A 21786-nucleotide genomic window follows, 5' to 3' on the forward strand; every position below is an offset into this window, starting at 1 on the left:
GAATTTCCCAATAATTTTTCGGGAAAAAAGAAGACCGTTGCTTTAGAATGTTACAGATCTTCATTGCCAAGTATTTATAAGAGGAGGTGGTGCTGTCATGGGCATTAGACTGAGTTTTGTGGAACCTGAAACAGGTAACATTGGCAGGAGCCTTGTGGGGATTCCACTCTTTTACACTCTTGTATGTTTATCTTACAATAAATGGATGTAACCTGTATTTTCACGTGAGCATGCAGGGGACCAACTTACCCAAAATACTTCTTTAAGAAGATAAATCCAGGCTTAGGTTTGATTCTGCTGTTCATGTTACACAGGCAAAACACCCCCAGTGTGAATTTTCTATGGATTCTGCTCAGGTCATTCCTATGAGGGATGGGATTTATAGTAGTCTGTCTTTCCTTTTTATACACTGCTATAAATAGTGTCTGCTGCTCAGCTTTTTAGGCAGTTACCTTAAGCAGCAAGTTTCTTATTTTTTTTGTTATGTACAAGTTAACAAACACCCTCTAAGCGAATAAATAACATGAAGGATAATAGAACTACATCATAGATGTTCACAGATATAGATTTTGCTTTGTTTCTTTGTTTCCTGAGACAAGGTGCCACTACATACCCACCGGCTGTCCTGGAACTAGCTACATGGAAAAAGCCAGCCTAGAACTCACAGATATCTGCCTCTGCACCCAGAGCAGTAGTTTAAAGGGACGCACCACACCCAGCTCTGATGGAAATTTGAAATGTCTCCTGTCATAACAGAGCACAATAATCTAATGATGCTGCCAAAAGAGTCTTCATAGGACAGCAATTTGTTCCTGTCATTTGAATCTGCTTTCCTCACAGTTAATATAAAAGATAGGCAAACAAGCCTCCTTAAAAACTGTTTATGGTTCTTTCACTTTATGGTGATAATATATTGTAAGTTCAGAATAGAGACATTACTGTGTTTTTCTGTACTTTAATTGGAGATGAGAGCTATTTGAGGGTTGTTAACCACAAGAATTGAGAAGAATGGCCTTGTTCTGGAGAGTAAGTTCAGGGGGGCTCAACTGTGTACCTAAAATAGGCTGTGACCACTACAGTTTCAGAAACTAAACTGAACACGTCTGACTAGGAATATTGTTTAATCTTCTTTGTACTAAGAAAAACTAAGATGATAAACATTCATGAGCACCCTCTGCCACCACAGCATCTCATTTGACCCGGGGCAGCTGTGCACAGACCTGGTTCTGGAGTATTTCCAGGCAGTTCCTGAAGGGAAGTGGTTTCCCCCCAAGACGTTCATGATATCTGACTGCTCTACTTGTGTCAAGGAAGAAATAGGGAGTCACCTTCATTTAGTGTAAATTAAAGGCCCTTCTTGGGGAGGAGGCTGCTTGTGAAGCCAAGTCATGAACCTAATATGATGAATCCGACAAGAGTAGGTAAAGTTAAGAAACGATCTCATGCTCAACCCACCCCTCAGACCCAAATAGCTGCATGCTGCCAGTATTACTGTCTTTATTTTGACTGACTTCTATAACATTCAGAAGTGCTGCAAGCTTCACAGCTCTTTTATATCAAGCCTCTACAACAGCCTTCCGTTACCACTGCAATGATGAGGCAGCAATGATCCAATCCTATCAGGGCCTGGCTGGCTCTGCAGAGGCGTTGTGGTGTAAAGTTTAACATTCGAGTGTCATCTAGAAATGAGTTTTGAAAGATATATCAATTTTGGAGTGAGAGTGTGATGCCAGATGGAAAGTCAATGGGAAAGAATGATAGGGCTATCAGCAAGGTCCAGAATGGACAGTCTGGAATTGGGGAAAACACAAACATAATGAATTTTTTAGCATATTTAGAGGCTTAGCATTGTGCTATATACTTGTAGTCCAACCATGACTTAGACGCACTTACTACCAGAAAAAAATCCCTCTATGCAAGCAAGGGTGTTCAGAATGCAAGAAGCCAAGCTTCACAGACACACACTCAGACACACACATAGATGCACACACACTCATGCACACTCACACACACAGAAATACTCTCCGAATGTCTAAACTTACAAAATACTTAATAATAGGCTGATCTATTTGCTCAACAAGGAAAAAAATGTGTCACCTTAGAGTGCCGAGTACTTTCATCTGAACAACACTGGATGAGCTCAGATATTCTCTATGTGAACTTGTCCAGCCTTCTTCTCTTTCCCACAGTGGGTCATAGAAACTACGTCTTCCTCAATGCAGCCATGGCATTGACCAATAAAACCCCTTCCTCCTCTGTGGTCCTTCGGAAAGGCTAGTTGCAAGGACTTGAACTGACCTACAATGGCTAATTGTAGGTCACAGACACAGCATTCCAGAGGTGACAGGCTAAGCCTAAGTAGGGGGTAATGCCAGAAAGGCTGAGGGAGAATGAAAGGCAAGACAAGTCCTTCTGAGCATCTCCTTAGTCAGTTATGACATCTAGTGCTTCATTCAATCCCACATACAAATACTTGTTTATTTGCTATTGAAATTGCTCATGAAGAATGACAGCTTTCTCCGGGTATCTGGGGTTTCACTTCCAACAGGTCCAGATGTTTTCTTAGGGCTCTGGAGAATGTGGCTCAAAGGACACCAAAGCAAAGGCAGGAAGAGCATTTGTTAAGATGTGCCAGAATCACGGCTTAGATAAAAAAATACCTCCTGGCATAATCAGAACACTTCCTTTGATTCTAAAGCCAAGAGCAAGTACAGTGTAACACTGCAGCATTTCTCTATGTTTTCAACAGAAACCTCCTCACCCCCACATTCAGTAAAATATTTGCATCTTAAAAGTCATCCTCAATTTTCACTTATGGTGATCATCACAATAAAAATACGTTAAGATGTAAATATTACATATAATTTAATCTCATTTTACTGACATTCCATTATACCCACTTATAAAAGTCTAAGTGTTTATTCCAGCACTGCAGGAGAAAAGGCAGAAAGAAAAAGAACATGAGGCAAGGGCCTTTACTCTCTCTCTGTCCTTGGATGAGAATGAGTGGGCTGTAAGTAATTCTCATACACTTTATTGCAGAACGCAGAACGTTCTACTGTCTTCAAGAGAGCAAGTCTGAAATGAATGCCATGGGTTATGTTGCGGAACAATATTTTTGTGCACTGTGAAGATGTGTTGCTCTCACTGGTTTAATGAAGAGCTAAATGGTCAACAGCTAGGCAGGAGGAGGCTAGGTGGAACTTGTGGACAGGGAGAGAGCTCTCTGAGAGGAAGAATGGCAGTTTCCTGACAGACAGCAGGAGCACAACATGTAAATGTCATGAGTCATGAGGCAACATGTGATTGATGAAAAAGAGTTAATGCAAGTTGTAAGAGCTAGCTAGTAACAATTCTAAGATATCAGCTTAGGTATTATAATTAATAAGAAGTCTCTGTGGGGGAATCCAGCATGGGACTGATCAAGACCCCCTGAATGTGGGTGTCAGTGAGGAGGCCTAGGTAATCTATTGAGCCTTGGGCAGTAGATCAGTACCCATCCCGAGTATACACATGGACTTTGGACTCCCATCCAACAATGTGAGATGCACTCTCACCCTGAACTCTTGGGGAAGGGTCTAGGCCCTGCCCTGTATGAAATGACAGACTATGGCACCCCCATGGAGGGCCTCACCCTCCCTGGGGAAATGAGGGGATAATGGAGGGGTTGGGGGAGGGCAAGGTAGGAGGGGAGGGAAAGGGAGAGGGACCTGGAACTGACTTGTGAAGCAACCTTGTTTCTAATCTAAATTTAAACTGAAAAATATATAAAAAAATAAAAAATAAAAAACAGGGCCTCTTTTTCTTTAATTTTTTTATCCTTACATATGCATCTGTGTTACAAGTGTGTTATATATGTGACATATATATGACATATATGTAAGTGTTTGTATATAAATAAATATATAACTATAACTTGGAAAAAAAAGAAGTTTCTGTGGGTATTTGGGAGCTGACTGGCAGGACAAAAAAAGTCTGTCTACAGGGTTATATCAAGGAAGCTGGGAATCAATTGCCCTCATTCTTTATTCAGCAATTTGTATAATCACATACATGCCTCTCTTTACTTTCTTGCTTCATTTCTTGGTAAAAATGACCAAATATAGCCGGGCATTGGTGGTGCACGCCTTTAATCCCAGCACTTGGGAGGCAGAGGCAGGCGGATCTCTATGAGTTCGAGACCAGTCTGGACTACCAAGCGAGTTCCAGGACAGCCTCCAAAGCCACAGAGAAACCCTGTCTCGAAAAACCAAAAAAAAATGATCAAATATTTAAGTCAGTGATAACAAAGTTAATCTTTCCCTGTAGAGATCTGTAACTTAGTCACGTCTGCAAAGCCTCTTGTGACAGCAGACAATGCTCCTAAAGGCCATGAATTCAGAACCATGAATTGCCATAGACAGCTATTCCTCTCTTCATATTCTCAGTGGATGCAGGTTTCTGAAGTTCAGATTTCGACCAGATAGACCTGTGACTGAAAGTGTCCACGAACTTCCGTTAAGATTGCAAGGTCACCAGTCAAATGTATGTGTTGAAACTTTCTCTATGTATGCTGTATTCTATGGAAATCTACCAAAGGCAACTCTCCTAAACATTTAATGACTATAAGTAGAGTCATAGGAGCTTTAAATACATTAGAACTAAATATCCCTTGGACTACAAATGAACCTAGTGATTCACTCATACTCATTAATTAAAAGGTGGGAATATAGAGGAAACCCCAACAGTGCCAAGAGTGATTCGTCATTAGAAAGTCCAGAAATTTCAATTAGTCCAAGTAATATTTTTGGTAGATGGGTAGGTGTTGGGCAGGCATTTGGGAGGAAAAGTAGGCAAGACGCTTACCTTAAATAATAAATCCTTCTTCCCATAACGGAGCTCTTTCAGTTGGGCTTGGATTTTTTTTGACTGTAAAAGCAGAGGTATGCATTAGTGCCTGTGCTCACTTGTATTTTCAATCTTAAGATTTATTTTTTTTCACACTGCACAGAAATAAATGCTTCAGCCTACTCAAACAGAAGCCTATAATTTGGACAATCAACATAGAAGACTAAAGTTAGCTTTGACATCAGACATGTAGACATCTGGGTCAGGAAGCAAGGATTCAGCCTTTTTAAAAAATTATATGTTTATGAAGGTGTTATTTAAATAAATTTTCTGTGTTCTACTCAATACATAAACACGCAAAATATCTATAATTCTGGAATGAAAAATCTAATTTTAAGTAGCAAAGACGTGTGTAAATCTCTGTTTTTATTTAGTTACTTTTAAGATGGATGATGAGTAAAGTGTAAATGAATTGACATGTTTTTATTTACTGTATTTTCAATGGAAGCTAGCAACTAAAATGGACAGAATGCCAGAGAAATTCTATTATTGAAGGGTGAATTAGGTTACAGAAGATCACACTTTATAACTGGATCCTTATAAATATAAAAATGCTTAACAAACTCAATTTCTCCTAATGATATACTGCTACACACATTTACCTCATCCTTATAATTTGTCTGTATAGCAGCAGAAAGCGATGAATCCTTAGCCCTTTTTGAAAAGACACAGTTACCAATACTGCAATGGAAGTCGCTCAGTTCACTGAATTTCTACTCTTGTTATAGTAGGGTCCTCCTACTTCACTGGGGAGAAACATGTACATGGGCATATCCACACATGTACATATACACACGTGATCATGGGCGATTGTACAAAGTGTAATGAAGAATAGTGGGTGTTTTATTTTTGCTACATAGATCATTGTAAATGTAATTCCAAACATCAGCTCATGGAGGACATGGAGTGTCTGCATGCACATGAGCTAATTACTGCTGGGAATAATGGTAACAGCAGCTAGAAGAAAACCATGGTGAGGATGTAGGCATTCATGACAGAACATTTTAGCTTCATAGTCTCATTTAGGAGACAATTGTCTAATTTGAGCTTCCTTCCTAAAAAATTTATGTTCGAATAACTTTCCCTTTATAAAATAATAGTGGTGGTGATGGCAGATGGTGCTGGTAGTACTTGCAGTTTTTAATGTTGGTTGTATAACTATTTTCTCTGGATTGAAACATTAGCTCTTGGAGGAGGGAGGCTCCTAAGACTCGGGAAGCTGATTATTGTTCACTATGCTCAGGAAGTCCAGGAATTCAGAAGCATCCTGGCAGTCACATCAAGGTCACATAAACAGTGGTGATTTCTGGGTAGTAGGGAATCTCTAACCAACTAAATTTTCTTCCATCGTGCACCGAGGCCAGAGAGATGCAGCTTTTTTGAGCCTTTGCCCATGCTGTGTGAGGATTTCCATGATGCAGCTGCCTTTATTCATTCTGTTTCTAGTGCCTTATGTGTGGTGAATACGTATTTGTTCACATCTCCCTAGGAAAGGTCACAGCACGAGTTCTTCTATGCCAAACCACAGCGTAATTCATTCCTGTGTGGCCCAGATGATCAGGCACTTTCAGCTAGCTAGTCTCCAGGAGAAAAGACTGGTTTTTTTTTTGTTTTAAGAAATAATGATGAATCAAACAGTAAAATTTTGTACATGTTATTTTAAAATACTACTATGACAGTGTAAACATTTCCCTTGTTGCCCAGAATACTGAACTCTAATATTGTTCTATAAATATTTAACAAGGTATGGCAAAGCAAATAAGTTATATGAACTAATGGCATTTCAACCATTAAGGAAATAGCATGAAGAACAAAGCTATGAACAAATGAGATTTAATTTTCACTGAGCTGAGGGAAATTAAATCTTCAATGAAGAGGTAAACTATAAAGGTAGGCACTATTTAATTTCCCGAGCACCATCGATACTTCTAGTGCCCCTTCTCTCCTGTACTTGAGTTTTGTGGGGACTCTGGTAACACATTCAATGTAAATTTTATCCAGATGCTTTCCATCTTTTATTGTTTCTTGAGATAGAGTCTTAAGTGGCTCCTTCAAGAGTCACTGTTGCAGCTGAGAATGACCTTGAACTCTTAATCATCCAGTCCAACAGCCCAAGTGCTGGTTTCACAGGTGCCTGTATCACATCTGGCTTAGATACTCCTTACTCAAAAATGTCACTCCACTTGCCATATCACAGTATAAAGCATCACTAATCAAATTTGTGCTATGTCAACAAGCCAAAGAACACGAAAAAAGTCCTTCTTATTTCTGTCCAAACAGAGCAAAATGCAACAAAATGAAGCACTTTCCTGGGGTCAGATCTCTCTGTGTCTCTCTCTGTCTCTCTGTCTCTCTCTCTCTATCTGTCATCTATATATCTATATCTATATCTATATCTATATCCATCTGTCTATCTATCTATCTATCTATCTCTATATATATATAAACTTATTCTCCAAATGATCATATCACATGTAAACTTTGAGGTGTGGTGTTATTTTTGATAATGGTTTGTCTTAGAATATTTTGAGTTCTCCTATTGCTTAGGCATGTGACTTTGTATTTACAAACAGAAGAGTAAGAGACATTGTGTTTCTTCCTAACTGAAGAACTAAAGACAATGTTTCTATTCCACAAAGAAAACTTCCCTTTTCCATCTATACAAAGGTGATATGAAAGGGATTCTTGACAAAAAGGAAGTGAGATAATTTCATAGTTAGATAATGATGGATCTGTTTGAGTAGCTCTCAGTCTCCCTTCTGGATATCTACGGGAAGGAGGGTCAACGCTCTATTAATGCCTTTCCATTTTCTACATAGGTGTCAGGTCTTCCCAGAATGGAAATGCTTCCATGTCTATTCCTTATAATTCACAGGATTTTTCAGTATGTAATTTGTTTCCATGTGTGTTTTCTAAATATTCCTGGGTCACGGGGACTGTTTTCTTATGTCTTTAAATTGCCCTTGCTTGCAAACTTTACTATTACTTTACTACGATCCTTAATAGCTCCTACAAGGTAAAGTTTTATTTTGAATTTAACATTAGGTCAGAATTAGATAAAACGGACTACAGTGTTTTAATATCTATTACTCAGAATGTTTGTTCCTGCTTGAGTAATATATGAGAAAATATTGTTGTACAGAAGATAGAACAAATGGGTGTCTTTGCTTGGTAAAATTACATAATCCAAGGAATTTTACTGGTGGTATATGGATGTCACAAATCATAAGGAAAATTCAGTGGAAGTATGACAATTATCCTGCTGGGGAGAACTGGTCCATACAATTGAGATAGGAGTTAGTGAATTATCTTATGGGCATGGCATTGGGTACATTTCTATATTTTTATTTGTGTAATGTGGAAATAATTAGATATACACAAAACTAAAATGTGTTTTATTTTGTATCCAGCACTTTTCATTTGTGTTAGGGAAAAGCCATCAGTTCTTCAGATTACACAAGATTTAATTTAATTTAAGATTTAATTTAAACTTGTGAAAAAGGACATATTTTCTCACCTCTTCTGCATGAATCCCACACAGCTTGCTTCCTGACAACAGTTTGGTTTTCAAGCTTTTATTCTGAGGAAAGAAAGAGAATTTTACACAAAATGTAATAAATAAATAAGAACGCCCTCATTTAATTCAGTCACATTACTCCATGTTTGGCTCGCAGGTTAAAGTTACGTGTTATGCAAAGAATTTGTAAGAGTTTGTTATTCATTCTAAAACCATTTTTGCAGCTAAAATTTTCATCAATTATTATTAGGATATTTACTCAAAAGAATAAAACTTTTGCCAATGAGATGACTCAGTAGGTCAAGGTACTCATCACCAAGTGAGATAACTTGAGATTTAAACCAAGGACACACATGATGGAAGGAGAGATCATGTGGTCTTATGATCTCCACAGGCATGCCATGACACATCAGGAAGAACACACTCACACACACACACACACACACACACACACGCACACGCACACACGCCACACGCACACAGGGGGCACACATACAAATGTAAAGAAAAAATTAAAATACAAAAAAATTTACCTGGAGTTTTTCTTCACTTATGTCTCTTTGCTTTTACGTGTAGTTTGATAAAATAACCTCAGCCCGACGTGATCTCTCCATGCTATTGTCTGCATGCATCTCTCTGATGGCACCTGCACTAGGGGCACCTTATTGCATCTGCATTGCCCCTGGAGACTAGCTTCAGAATCTTATAACTCATGGATAACCTTCATATGGAAAGGTTCTTTCATATTTAGAAAGCCAGTTCTGATTCCAGGCCTCATAAGTGAGTGATATGTTAGCCTTATCAATCTTCCAACATCGGCAGAGGATGGGAGGTAAATACTGGTTTCTCTGAGTCTTGTTGACCCTATGATATAAACCATAGTCTGTGATGGGGACTGAGCACGGGTGCTGGGCAATGCTAGCTTACTGCTCCACTGCTGAAATACATACTTCACAGACATTCTTTTCCATCTGCAAAGTATAGAGAACTCCAAATGAAAATGAAGTGTCTTTAACTCCGTCCCTAAATTTTAATCTTTTTTGTCTTTCCTTTGAGGCTCCATTTGACAGTTCATCGAAGAGGCACTTTCAGTCGCTCTATAATGTTCTTGATTTCACTGTATCTATGGCATCCCAAGAAGAAACTCCAAAAAATAAAACAAGAGTCTCATTCTTTTCCATTGGGGGAAAAAAGAGAGATCGGGAAATATAAACACAGCAGCTTCAAAGCGCAGAGAATCTGACACTCCACACCAGGCATTCTTTATTCTTTCTTAATGAGACTTTCTGCTCTAGTCAAGTTAGGCTGTCACTGCTCCTAACCCAGACAGCCTGATAGACCAGTTGCCCAAGTGTGTAAATTGCTGCTATGCACCTCTTACCTACACTCATTTCAATTTCTGTTAGTGTCCATGAAATTTTCTGCCTGCACATGGTGAAAGCATGTTCAATTAGCAGTCTCTTCCCAGCTCTGTAGTACACTTTCTGCTGCTGGTATTTCTCCAAAATTGAACACATACCCAGGCACCAAGGAATTCTCAATAGATGCAGTAAAATTGAAAGAATACCCTGCATCCTATGTGGCCACTACAGATTAAAGGTGGATATCACACAATAGAAACAATAGAAAGCCTACAAACTCATAGAAACTGAACAACTCACTACTGAGTGAAAAATGACTTAAGAAAGAAATTTAAAAAACTTTCTAGAATTGAATGAAAATGAATATACAACATATCCCAAATATGTGACACAATGAAGAAGATTCTGAGAGTCAAGTTCATAGCCTACAAAAAATGTTAAAGAGTTTTAATGCTAGTAACTTAACAGCACACCTGAAAGCTCTAGATCAAAAAGAAGAATGCACACCCAGGAGTAGATGGGAAGAAAATAAAAACAAAGAGGTGAAATCAATAAAATAAGGACAGAGAAAAATGCAAAGAATCGATGAAAGAAAGAGCTGGTCCTTTAAAACAACCAATAAAATTGACAAACACTACCCAAATTAACTAAAAGTCAGAAACAGAGTATCCAAATTAAGAAAATTAGAAATGAATATAAAAGAAATGCCGAGGAAGTCCACAGAATCATACTTTTTAAACTTTTACTCCACCAAAAGAAATGGATAATTTTCTCAATATGCACCACTTACCATATGCAGTAAATCAAGATCAGATAAGCAATTTAAACAGACCTATGACCTCTAGCGAAATAGAAGCCATTATTAAAAGTCATCCAACTAAAAATGCCAATGGCTGGATGGTTTTAGTGCAGAATTCTACCAGACTTTCAAAAAAGAGTTAATGCTAATATTTCTCAAATTATTCCAGAAAAGAAACAGAAGGATCATTGTCCAATTTGTTTTCTGAGGCCACTGCCACTCTGGTAACTATAACACATAAGGAGTCAGTGATGAAAGACAATTTCATTTATAGATGCAGAAATTGTCAATACAATACTCTAAAACTGAACCTAAGAACACATTAAAAAGATCATCCACTATGATCAAATAGGCTACAAAAAATTGATAAACGTAATCCAGCGTATAAGTAGACTATAAGAAAAAACAATATGTTAACCTTAGTAGATGCAGAAAATGCCTTTGACAAAATTTAAGGCCCCTTAATTATAAAATTCCTGGAGAGATTAGGGTCACAAGGGATATACCTCAATAAAATAAAGGCAGTTTATAAGAAGCCCACAGCCAACATTAACTTCCATGGAAAGAAACTGAAAGCAATTTTACTTAAATCTGGAACAAGACAAAATTGTCCACTCCCTCCAAATCTATTCAACATAGTACATAATTCTTAACAAGCACAACAAGATAACTGAAATAGATCTTGGAGATGAGATTCAGTTGGGAAGGAAAAAGTCAAAGTTTCTTTATTTGCAGACGATATGACAATATACATGAGTGATCCTAAAAATTCTATCAAGGAACTCCTACTGCTGATAAATTCTTTCATTAAAATACCTGGATAAAAATTCATACACAAAAAGAGAAAGAAGTCAGGGAAACAATACCTTTTGCAATGATCACAAATAATAATAAAAAAGTCTTGTAATAACTTCACATAGGTAGGTGAAAGATTTGTTTGAGGTGAAACATCCAAGTTTTTGAAGAAATTGAAGAAGGTATCAGAAGATGAAAGATCTCCAGTGCTCATGGATCAGTAGGATTAACATTAAAAGTATCTTTTCAACCAGACATTGGTGGTGCACACCTTTAATCCCACCACTTGGGAGGCAGAAGCCGGCGGATCTCTGTGAGTTCGAGACCAGCCTAGTCTACCAAGTGAGTTCCAGGACAAGCTCTGAAACAATACAGAGAAACACTGCCTCCAAAACAAAACAAAACAAAACAAAACAAAACAAAAAACAAACAAAAAAGTATCTGTTCTACCAAAAGCAATCCACAAATTCAATGCAAGCCCCACGTAATTTCAACCCAATTCCTTATAGATCTTAAAAGTACAATTTTCAGCTTTACGTGGAAAATCAACAACAAAACCCCAGGATAGTTAAAACCACATTGAATAATAAAAGAGCATTCACCAATTTCAAGTCTTACTACAGAGCTACAATAATAAAAACATGTTTGCGCGCAGTATTGGCACAAATTTATGACCCACACACAAATCAACACACCTATGGACACCTGATTTTTTTTTATAAGGAAGCCAGAAATGCATAGTAGAAAAACATAGCATTTTCAAACACTAGTGCTGGTCAAACTGGATGGCTGCATGTAGAAGAATCTAGACATGCCCACACTTATCACCCTGCACACAGCTCAACTCTAAATCAGCCAAAGACCTCCACAGAAGAAAAAATGGGGAACAACCTTGAACTCATTGGCACCAGAGATAGATGACTTTGTAAACAGAACACTGTTAGTGCAGGTGCTATTATCAACAAATAAGTAAACGGACCTCATGAAACTGAAAGGCCTCTGTGGGGCAAAGAACACTGTCATTCAGACAAAGTGGCGGCCTACAGGAAGTGGAAGAGTTTTACTAAATACACCTCCACTAAATGGATAATATCCAAAATCTATAAAGAACTAAAAAAAACTGGATATCAAAAAAACCCAAATAACCCAATTTAAAAATGGGCTATGGATATAAACAGGGAATTCTCAAAAGAGGAAAGTCTAATGACTGAGAAACACTTAAAGAAATGTTCAATATCCTTAACCATTAGGGAAACGTGCATCAAGGTGACTTTGATATTTCTTCTTATACCTATCAGAATGGCTAAGATCAATAAAGTTAGTAAAATCTACTGCTGCAAGGACGTGGACTGGGGGAAACACTCTTCCAATGCTGGTGGTGTTGCACACTAATGTAACCAGTATGGACATCAGTGATATGATTCCTCAGAAAGGAATTGATCTATCCCAAAACCAAGATATGCAAGTCTTGGGGATATAGACAAAGGATGCCTCACCCCACCACAGAGACACTTGCTCAGCCATGTTCATGGCTGCTCTGTGGAAACAAACTAGATTTCTGTCAACAAATGAAAGGGTAACATGTGGTATATAATGGAGTATTACTCAGATTTTAAAAACCCTGAAATCATTCAATTCTCAGGCAAACGGATGGAACTAGTACAAAAAGTCATCCCGACTGAGGTTTTCCAGATCCAGAAGGACAAATATAGTATGCATTCCTTTATAGGCGGATATCAGCTGTTAAGTCAGTGATAATTCAGCCTTAGTTCTTCCAACTACAGAGGTTAGATAAAGAACAAGGGACTAGGGTTACAGATAGATAGACCTTGTTAGGGAAGGCAAATAGAATATAGAATTATGTAAGGATTAAGGAAGAATGGAATGGGGGTACCAAGCAAGGATAGGGAAGGAAGAGGAGGAGATGGGAGAGAATATGGAGACAGCTAAAATTAAAGTCCATTTGAGGAGTACTATGGAAATCTGATAGAGTAGAAGTTTCCTAAAATGTATACATATATGAAGACTGACGGTGATTTAAATGAAATTGCTAATTAAGGGGGAAAGCAGAGTCCTGACAGGCCATCCTTACTTATCACCAAATGAAGCTTTCAGTTCCAGAATTGGGTCACTAAAAATTGAGTTATTGGCCAAAGAGGTCAAACTGATGGCAAGACCCCATTGCTGAAAGAAACACCTGTATGACTCATAGAAGATGGAAATGTTGAGCTGGTGCCTACATAAGAGTTTTCGCCCTATATTTTTCAGCTATTGGTACAGGAAAATACTTTGCAATCTATCACAAGACATGCTCAGTCACAAAGGATCTCAAATAGTCTCCTGTCTTTAAGACATGCTAGAAGCATAGTAGCACAAGCACAAATCTATCTCGAGTCACAAATTAATAACTTACCTAACTTAAGGTTCATTCCAAGATATGGTACCCATAACTGCAACTTCTTGGGCTACCAAGAGCCATAGACTAAACACTGCAGGTACCTAGGGTGAAACCAAATACTACCATTCTTTTTTTTATTACTTTAATTTTAAATAGCTTGTTTTACATATCAATCCCAGTTCCCACTCCCTCCTCTCCTCCCACAAGCCCCCACCATCACCCCCCCAAGCCTCCGATCCTATTGCCAATTCCTTTCACATAGGGGATATCTAGAGTCTGTCATTTCACTCAGGGTAGGGTCCAGGCACTCCCCTAAGAGTCCAGGCTGAGAGAGCATCCCTCTTTGTGTTATGGACACACGATGCCTGTTTGTATTCGAGGGATAAACACTGGTCCACTGCTCAGGACCCCATAGGTTGCCCAGGCCTTCTCACTGACTCTCACAATTCAAGGGGTCTGGATCAGTCCCATGCTGGCCTCCCAGCTGTCAGTCTCCCAGCTCTCCCCTGTTCAGATCAGCTGTCTCTGCTGGTTTCGCCAGCCCATTCTTTGCCAATTTGCTCATTGCTCCTCTCTCTCTGTCACTGGGTTCCTTGGGTTCAGTTCAGTGTTTAACTGTGGGTGTTTGCCTCTGCTTCCATGATAATGAACTTGATGTCTATAACCATCCTAGAGCCTTCATCCAGTGACTCATGGAAGCAGAGGCAAACACCCAAATATTACCATTCTTAAAAAATGTAGCAATAAAATGACTCTTAGTGCCCCTATATTCATAGACCAATGCTTTGTTTGCTCAGCAAACCATCAGAGAAGCTTCCTCCTGTAGCAGATGGGAACAAATACAGAGATCTGCAGCCATATATTATGTAGAGAGTGGGAGATTTTGGAACACTCAACCCCAAATAGGATGTCTCCATCAACTCACCCCGCCCCCTCAGGGCTCAGGTAATACCTTGGAGGAGGAAAATGAAAGAGAATAAGAACTAGAGAGAATGGAAGACACCAAGAAAACAAGTCCGTATAAATCAATATGAGCAAAGCTCGTAAGAACACATGGTACAGAGTCTTCATGGATCTGCACCATATCCTTAGCATATATATATATATATATACATATATATCTATCAAAAAATATATACATATATATATATTATGGCATCCAGTTTAGTGTTTTTATGGGATTAATGAGTAAGTCTTTGTAGCTTGTGCCTTTGGGGAGGGGGTTCTTTTCCAGTGTTTGCTTTATCTATTTTATTTTTATTATCATCCCTTAGAAGCCTGTTTGTTTTCTAATGAGAGACAGAAAGGGAGTGTCTCTGGAGGGGAGGAAATTGGAGAGAAACTGGGAGGAGCAGAGAGAGTGGAAACTGTCATCAGGATATTACTTGAAGAAAAAAATCTGTTTTCAATAAAGGAAAAATAATGAAAATAAAAGAAGATGTGGTTGCACTGAAGTTAGAATAATTTATGTGTCTCCTAAACACCTTGCATATTGCTAGGATACCCCACACTTCAATTAGAAAAGTCCTTGGATTGGAGTGTAGATTGTGTAAAGCAGAGCTCTATTTGGTTCTTCTCTCCATGCAACTTCAGAGCTTAGTACAACACATATTATACAGAAAATTGCAAATGAATGTTTATTGAATTAAGGAACAAAAGAAAAGAAAATGAATGCATTAATATTCTGGAAAGTTACATGTTAATCTAGACTCTTAACCTTCATGACAAGCTGGACGTTCTTAGAGTTAAGTAGAAAAATGCATTAATTTTTTATTTTAATGTGTAATTTTTAAATTTATACATTTTCATACATTTCCATATGTATATAGGTATACACATGTTAATCAGTATAAACAGTGAAAATTTTTTAAAAACTCACTTTTGATTTGAACCCCAAGTCTGTGTCTCTGTCTACCAATATTCTCCTTTCCAGGTCTCTGTGTTGCTCATAGTTGTGTTGGCCTTGGCAAGGCATGGCCTGCCCTGTTTTTAGTTGTTGGTCAGCGGTGTTCAACGTTACTAAATCATAGAGAATACCAGCTATTACCCTTCCTTTCCCCACAGAGGTAGAATCTAAGTAGATCCTTATTGCTGAAAGAAAGAATACAATTCAGACACAGGGCTCAGGGGCCCCTGTGCTGAAACTGACCTGAATGCCTCCTCCCTGAGAGCTGGTTTTCATGATACCAGAATGTACAATGCAAGCTTCTGAAGGAGGGAAGCAACCATAGTCCTGCTCAGCTGTGACACTGTGCTTATGTGAATAAGAATGGCTCTTATAGACTCACACAGGCCCATGTATTTGAATGGTTGGTCATCAGGGGGTGACACTGTTCAGGATTAGCAGGTGTGGCCTTATTGGATGGAGGTGTGGCCTTGTAGGAGGAAGTGTGCTTTGAAGTTCCAGAAACCCAATCCAGGCATAGGGACTCACTGTCTCTTCCTGCTGCCTGAGGATCTGGATGTAGAATTTTCAGCTTCTTCTCCAGGACCATGTCTTCCTATGAGTCACCATGTTTCCTGGCTTGATAATAATGGACTAAACCTCTGAAATAGCCAGCCACACCAATTAAGTATTTTCTTTTATAAGAGTTGCTGTGATTGTGGTGTCTCTTCACAGCAATAGAACACTGACTACAACATACACCTATGAAGAACAGCTAGAATAATATGGAATAATATGATAGCACTACTGGTGTGGAGGTGGCCCACATATCTTGGCAGTAAACAAGACTTCTCTAATCGGATTTAAGACTCTGTGCCGGAAACCTAGGCAACTATTTCAGGACTTGTGAAGGTATGGATCTTGGAGGAGAACAGACAGCTATCACTTTACTAGATCAGTGTAATCCTGACTACATTCTAAATTTTTGTCGTTATGTCCACAAATAAATATAGCCCTCACTCCCTGTCATGGAAACTTCTCTTTGCAACAGACAAAGACTACTACATAAGACTACAACCAATCAAAAGGCAGGTTGTGGAGCCCAGTACCAGTCAGTGATTGCATCTAGAGCACAACTCCTGCACGTTAGGCTCCGGGAACATTATGAAAGAGAGGCTGGAAGTATTGTGAGAGTCAGAGGATCACAGAATTTGCTGATATCATGTCTCCTGGTACTGTCTACTCTGCCCATGAAGACTCATTAACATAACCGTCCATAACAGGAGCTGAACAAGGACAGCAACAATAGACATGTGTTGGGGAAGTCCTGTTATTTGCCTGTTATTTGTCAATAAAGTACTGTTGAGCCTATAGGAATCTAGGTAGGTGGGGCTAGGAGTCCAGGAGGATTCTGGGAAGGAGAAACACAAGAGAGTCAACATGTAACGCCATGGGGGTAGGAAGCCTGGAACTATTCTCCGGTAAGAAACATACTTAGATTAACAATTATGGGGTAATTACTTAAGTCAGAGCTAGCTAGTAAGAAACAAGCAAGGCCAACAGCTTCATAATTAATACAGCGTCTTGTGTGTTTATTTGGGGACTACAAAGCGGCAGAGCCCAGGCAGCTGGCGGGGGATAAACCAAAGCGGCTAGCAAGGAAACGCTGCCCTTTACAGACATGCCAAGTGGACAAGAGAAATACCATAATGCTTCAACCCTACATAAAGAACTATAGACAACTAAGGAGTGCTAAAGTAAACCCAGGGAAGAGGATACCAATTGATTATCCAATACCGAATGGTTAACCCTGAAAGCAAACAGACAAGTAGCATTACACAGACTGAGAATTATATATATATATATATATAGAGAGAGAGAGAGAGCAACAATTAGTGAACAAAGAGGCCATGCAGTTTGAAAAAGAGAAAGGAGGGATATATGAGAGGGTTTGGAGGGAGAAATGGGAAGGGGAAATGTAATTATGTTATAATCTCAAAAAAACAGGAAAAATTAAATCTTTATATTTTTCTTAGAATATATTTTGAACCGGGCATGGGTGGTATGTGCCTTTAATCCCAGCACTCGGGAGGCAGAGGCAGGAGGATCTCTGTGAGTTCGAGGCTAGCCTGGTCTATAGAGCGAGTTCCAGGACAGCCTCCAAAACAATACAGAGAAACCCTGTCTCGAAAAACCATATATATATAGATGTCCTCCCCCAACACTTCTGAGATTCTTCCTACTTCCTTACCCACATCAGGTTTATAACTTTTCACTCCCATTTCTCTTTCAAAACAAAACAAAATGAAAAAGAAATATGGATCCCAGTACTGAGAGGGAGAGAAGTGGACACAGATTCCTTTCCGCACGAAGAAGTCATTTGCAATTGCTACCTGTCATCAAAGGTAAAATCAGTTTTCCCCAATGGAGTGTCACTGAATATGTCATGCACATTTCAGAGCCGGCCCCACACCCGGAAGTAGGTGGCCAATACAAAGGTTTGCTTTTTTTAATATTAAAATTTTCACTTACTAATGAATGTTCAGTTCATTCTTAGCTATGCAGTGACATTTGTCTTTCAGAATCTGTTTTCAATCTTGGGAATACAAATTTTACACTAAATGTTTTTAAATTACCCACTTTCCTAATTAGGGAAGACAGGGGATATATCAGACAAAATATATATGTTCACTACATAGACATTGATGAAGAATAATTCAGAATCATAAGTCATCTCCTGGATGTGTATTCATGTTGTCTATGTGAAAAAGGTATTTGAAGGGAAATACATAAATTTCTACCCTGAATTTTAGAAAAATGACAATAATCCATATACTTGTATAAGTACACATATGTATATGTTCATTCATATGCTTGCAGGAGATTACATGGAAATGACACCACCTCTAAGACTTTTGACTGAGTTACTATAATATTAACTAAACATGCAGAAACAATGGCATCCATATTTTCAATTAAAATGGGTAAAATTTACACGTGTGAGCTTCACTCTAAAAGACAATGAACATTTCACATGATTATGGTGTGATTATGTGCTATTCCCACAATTGATTTGTTATTTTAATGAAATTTAGTATTTCACTGAGACCTTTCAAGAACCAAATACTATTCAAGTGAAAATTGTCACTATGTAAAACAGCATGAGTTGAGATGAGAATAGTCTGTGTGGACTTGCAAGTGTTTGGGCATAAAGGTTCCAAAGCCGGCTGGCTACACAATGTTTCTTTATTTTGCTGAGCTTTTTTTTTTTTTGGCATGGTGTTTATATTCAGGTTTGTATCCTTAGTCTTTACTAAAAGTGAAATGGTGCCTGATACTTTGATGCTTTCAGTGCCAGAAACAGTATCCTCCGGCATTTGTTTCCAATGGATGTGACTCAATAACATTAAGAGAATGAGTGGAGGAGGGAATGAGGACTATGCAGTTGCTAAGGGCAAACCTGAAGGTCTGTCACCAAAAGTAGCATGCCTGTACTGTTACTTTTTCTAACCAGAGTTGAGTATCCTGAATACAGACCTTAATAGCAGCATTGCTGTGACAATTCTTGGGACGGTAGAGGAAGCAGTAACCTAAATAGCTGATAAATTAGGAAACACACATTCTCCCAGTATCTTGAGATATGGAAGGCACGATTTGCGAGTGTGTCATTCAACGTTCACAAATCGTCATTTACTGCCAAGGAACATGGGCAGTTGCTATTTCCTTCATACTCACTAGCAGTTGCTGGCATCTGTTTTAAGTTCAAAAGCTGTGATTGCTGTGCTGTTATCCGCCACAGCCTTACTTACCAGTATAGGATAGGTCCTCAAGAATGTTAGCTACATTAATGAATTTAGCAAGGATCATGACCTTGATCCAAAGGTCTTCTAAATAAAGAGTGAAGTTCCTAGGATGTCAAGCTAAAGCCACTGCACTGTGCGACTCTGAAGTACAAAGTAGACCCTGTGGACCTCTTATTTAGCTAATTACTCTCAATTGAGGGTGCTCAGAAGTGGAGTGACTTAAGGACAAAGACATCCTTACTCTTTTTTGGCAACCCAGATTGCACTTATGTCTGAAATTCCCAGGGATGCTATTTAATAACACACACTGTTTGTATTTTAAACTCAAGTCCAGATGTGTTATAATCTAGGTAAATCATTATTTTTTGGCTATTTTCATGTCCATGGGTGCACTGTGTGCATATGTGACAACTCATCATATGCATTCAGTCTCTCACAGAGATCAGAAAATGGCATTTGATCCTGTAGAACTGGCATGAGAGGGACTCGTTGGTCACCACCTGAATGCTATAAACTGAACCTGGGTTTCTATAACAAACCACCATGTAGAAACCACTGCATATAAATTACTGAGCCATCGCTCAAGCCCCGCAAGCAAGTGTTTTTCACAAATAAATCCTTTCAGCCTGGGTTTCATCTTTGATGGTGAGAAATCAGCACAGCTCAGAGGAACAGAATCTCCGACTTGAGAAACAGATACAGAGACCACAAGCCTGGTGTCTCTTGTCTGCATGTAGGTAACCGCAGCAGCAACAACAGTTTGCTAGCCAGAGTCTCCATTTTTAAATATTCACAGATAAAATCAGATGTTAACCAGGTATCAATAATGATTAAATGGTTCCCAAGTGGACATTTAGGGAGGGGTTTGTATATCACAGACAGAAATCCTGTGAGACTTAAAAAATAGGCTTGATTTGGGGGAAAGGGATAACATACAGTCAAAGATGGTAGGAACCAGTGGAATGCAATGAATCTCTACCTTAATTATAAGGCAGAGTGATGGGGCCTGAGTGAATGCTGGTGATGAAAATGAGACGCTAAGCAAACTTAATATCATCAAATAAAACTGTATGTAAATGCATTTACCATGTTTCTTTTTCAATTAAAATGAAATATTCCACTGTGGCCAGGATGTCGAAGATATGCAGAACTGTACACTAATTTCTCCCGAGTGCGATTAAATCTAAACTAAGGAAAAACACCTGCAGTGCTTTATCCAAAATAAACCCAGACGTTGCTGTGTCTTGCTGGGGAAAGCATCTTCTATTTTAGGACCTCTTAACTCTGGTTGTGCAGAGACAACTTTAATGGACTCTTTTAGGCTCATATTTCTTTCTGAGTAAATGTTTTGCTTTTTTTTAAAAGGCCACAAAATAGGTTTGCCCTTTCAAATATGTCATGCTGCAAATGGAAATCTTTCACATTGTAGAAGTCACAAGGATTGGGCAGATGTATGAACACAGACACGTCACTCCTCATACCCTGGCAGATACAACATTTTAAAAACCCTGTGTCTGCATTAGCCCAGGCTAATGTAATAAAATACCATAAAGAAGGCAGCTTACCAACAATAGACACCCATTTGTTTTATGGTTCTAGAGTTTGAAACGTTCTAGAACAAAGTCCTAGCAGACTCCTCACCTGGTGAGAATCTCTCTGGTGATATGTCTGCTCTGACCATCCCGTCACATCCTTGGCATCTTAAAGGACCCATTATCTCCTGACACTGATGCACTAGTGATTGAGCTTCAACTTACGGACATACATGCCACTGTCGTACCTTGCTGAAGAAAGCTTACAAAATCCTTTGTATATTAGGCTTAGATCTAAGCTAGGTGTGGTTATTTCAGAAACCCATTAGTGTAGGTCAATTTACTAGTGGTTATGAAGCTGTCACTTACTTTATAGATTTTTAATCTCTCTGGTTTCCTATTCACAAGAAATTTGCAAACTAAGAATAAAAGGAACACAATTACCCCAGTTCCTTTTCATTAAAATATCATTGCAAAGTTCCTTCAGATTTAAAACAAATTGGTAAATAAATTGCTGTATTTTGGCTCATGTCTAGAAATTCACAGCTGCATGTATAGAAATGCTTAGATGCATGAAAAATAAATGCAGGATATCTTTTAAAAATATTTCTAGCTCATGAAAGAGAAAAATCGACTGCAGGGAATTGTAGAATTATTCCAAGTTGACAATGAAGAAAAATAATACCAAAAATATACTATGAAATGTAAAGCCAAAGCTCTATACACTTAAAACAGAATAAAAAATTGTTTCAAAGAAAAACGAAATATATAGTAGGAAGGATTCGTAATTGGAACCAAACTATCACAAT

General features: G+C 38.6%; 1 protein-coding gene across 2 annotated transcripts in view; it reads right to left on the reverse strand.

Annotated features, from left to right (window-relative positions):
* The window catches only part of Luzp2 (leucine zipper protein 2), a 368204-nt gene that overhangs the window by 85507 nt on the left and 260911 nt on the right, over nucleotides 1-21786 (reverse strand). For both annotated transcript variants that reach the window (XM_040733304.1, XM_040733305.1), the window contains exons 6-7: nucleotides 8405-8467; nucleotides 4846-4908 (exon numbers count right to left, since the gene is read on the reverse strand). In XM_040733304.1, the coding sequence (XP_040589238.1) occupies nucleotides 4846-4908; nucleotides 8405-8467 (126 nt within the window). The remainder of the gene's footprint in view (nucleotides 1-4845; nucleotides 4909-8404; nucleotides 8468-21786) is intronic.

Source organism: Mesocricetus auratus, unplaced genomic scaffold, assembly GCF_017639785.1.
Source record: "Mesocricetus auratus isolate SY011 unplaced genomic scaffold, BCM_Maur_2.0 Super-Scaffold_100030, whole genome shotgun sequence".
In the NCBI taxonomy this organism is placed as follows: domain Eukaryota; kingdom Metazoa; phylum Chordata; class Mammalia; order Rodentia; family Cricetidae; genus Mesocricetus; species Mesocricetus auratus.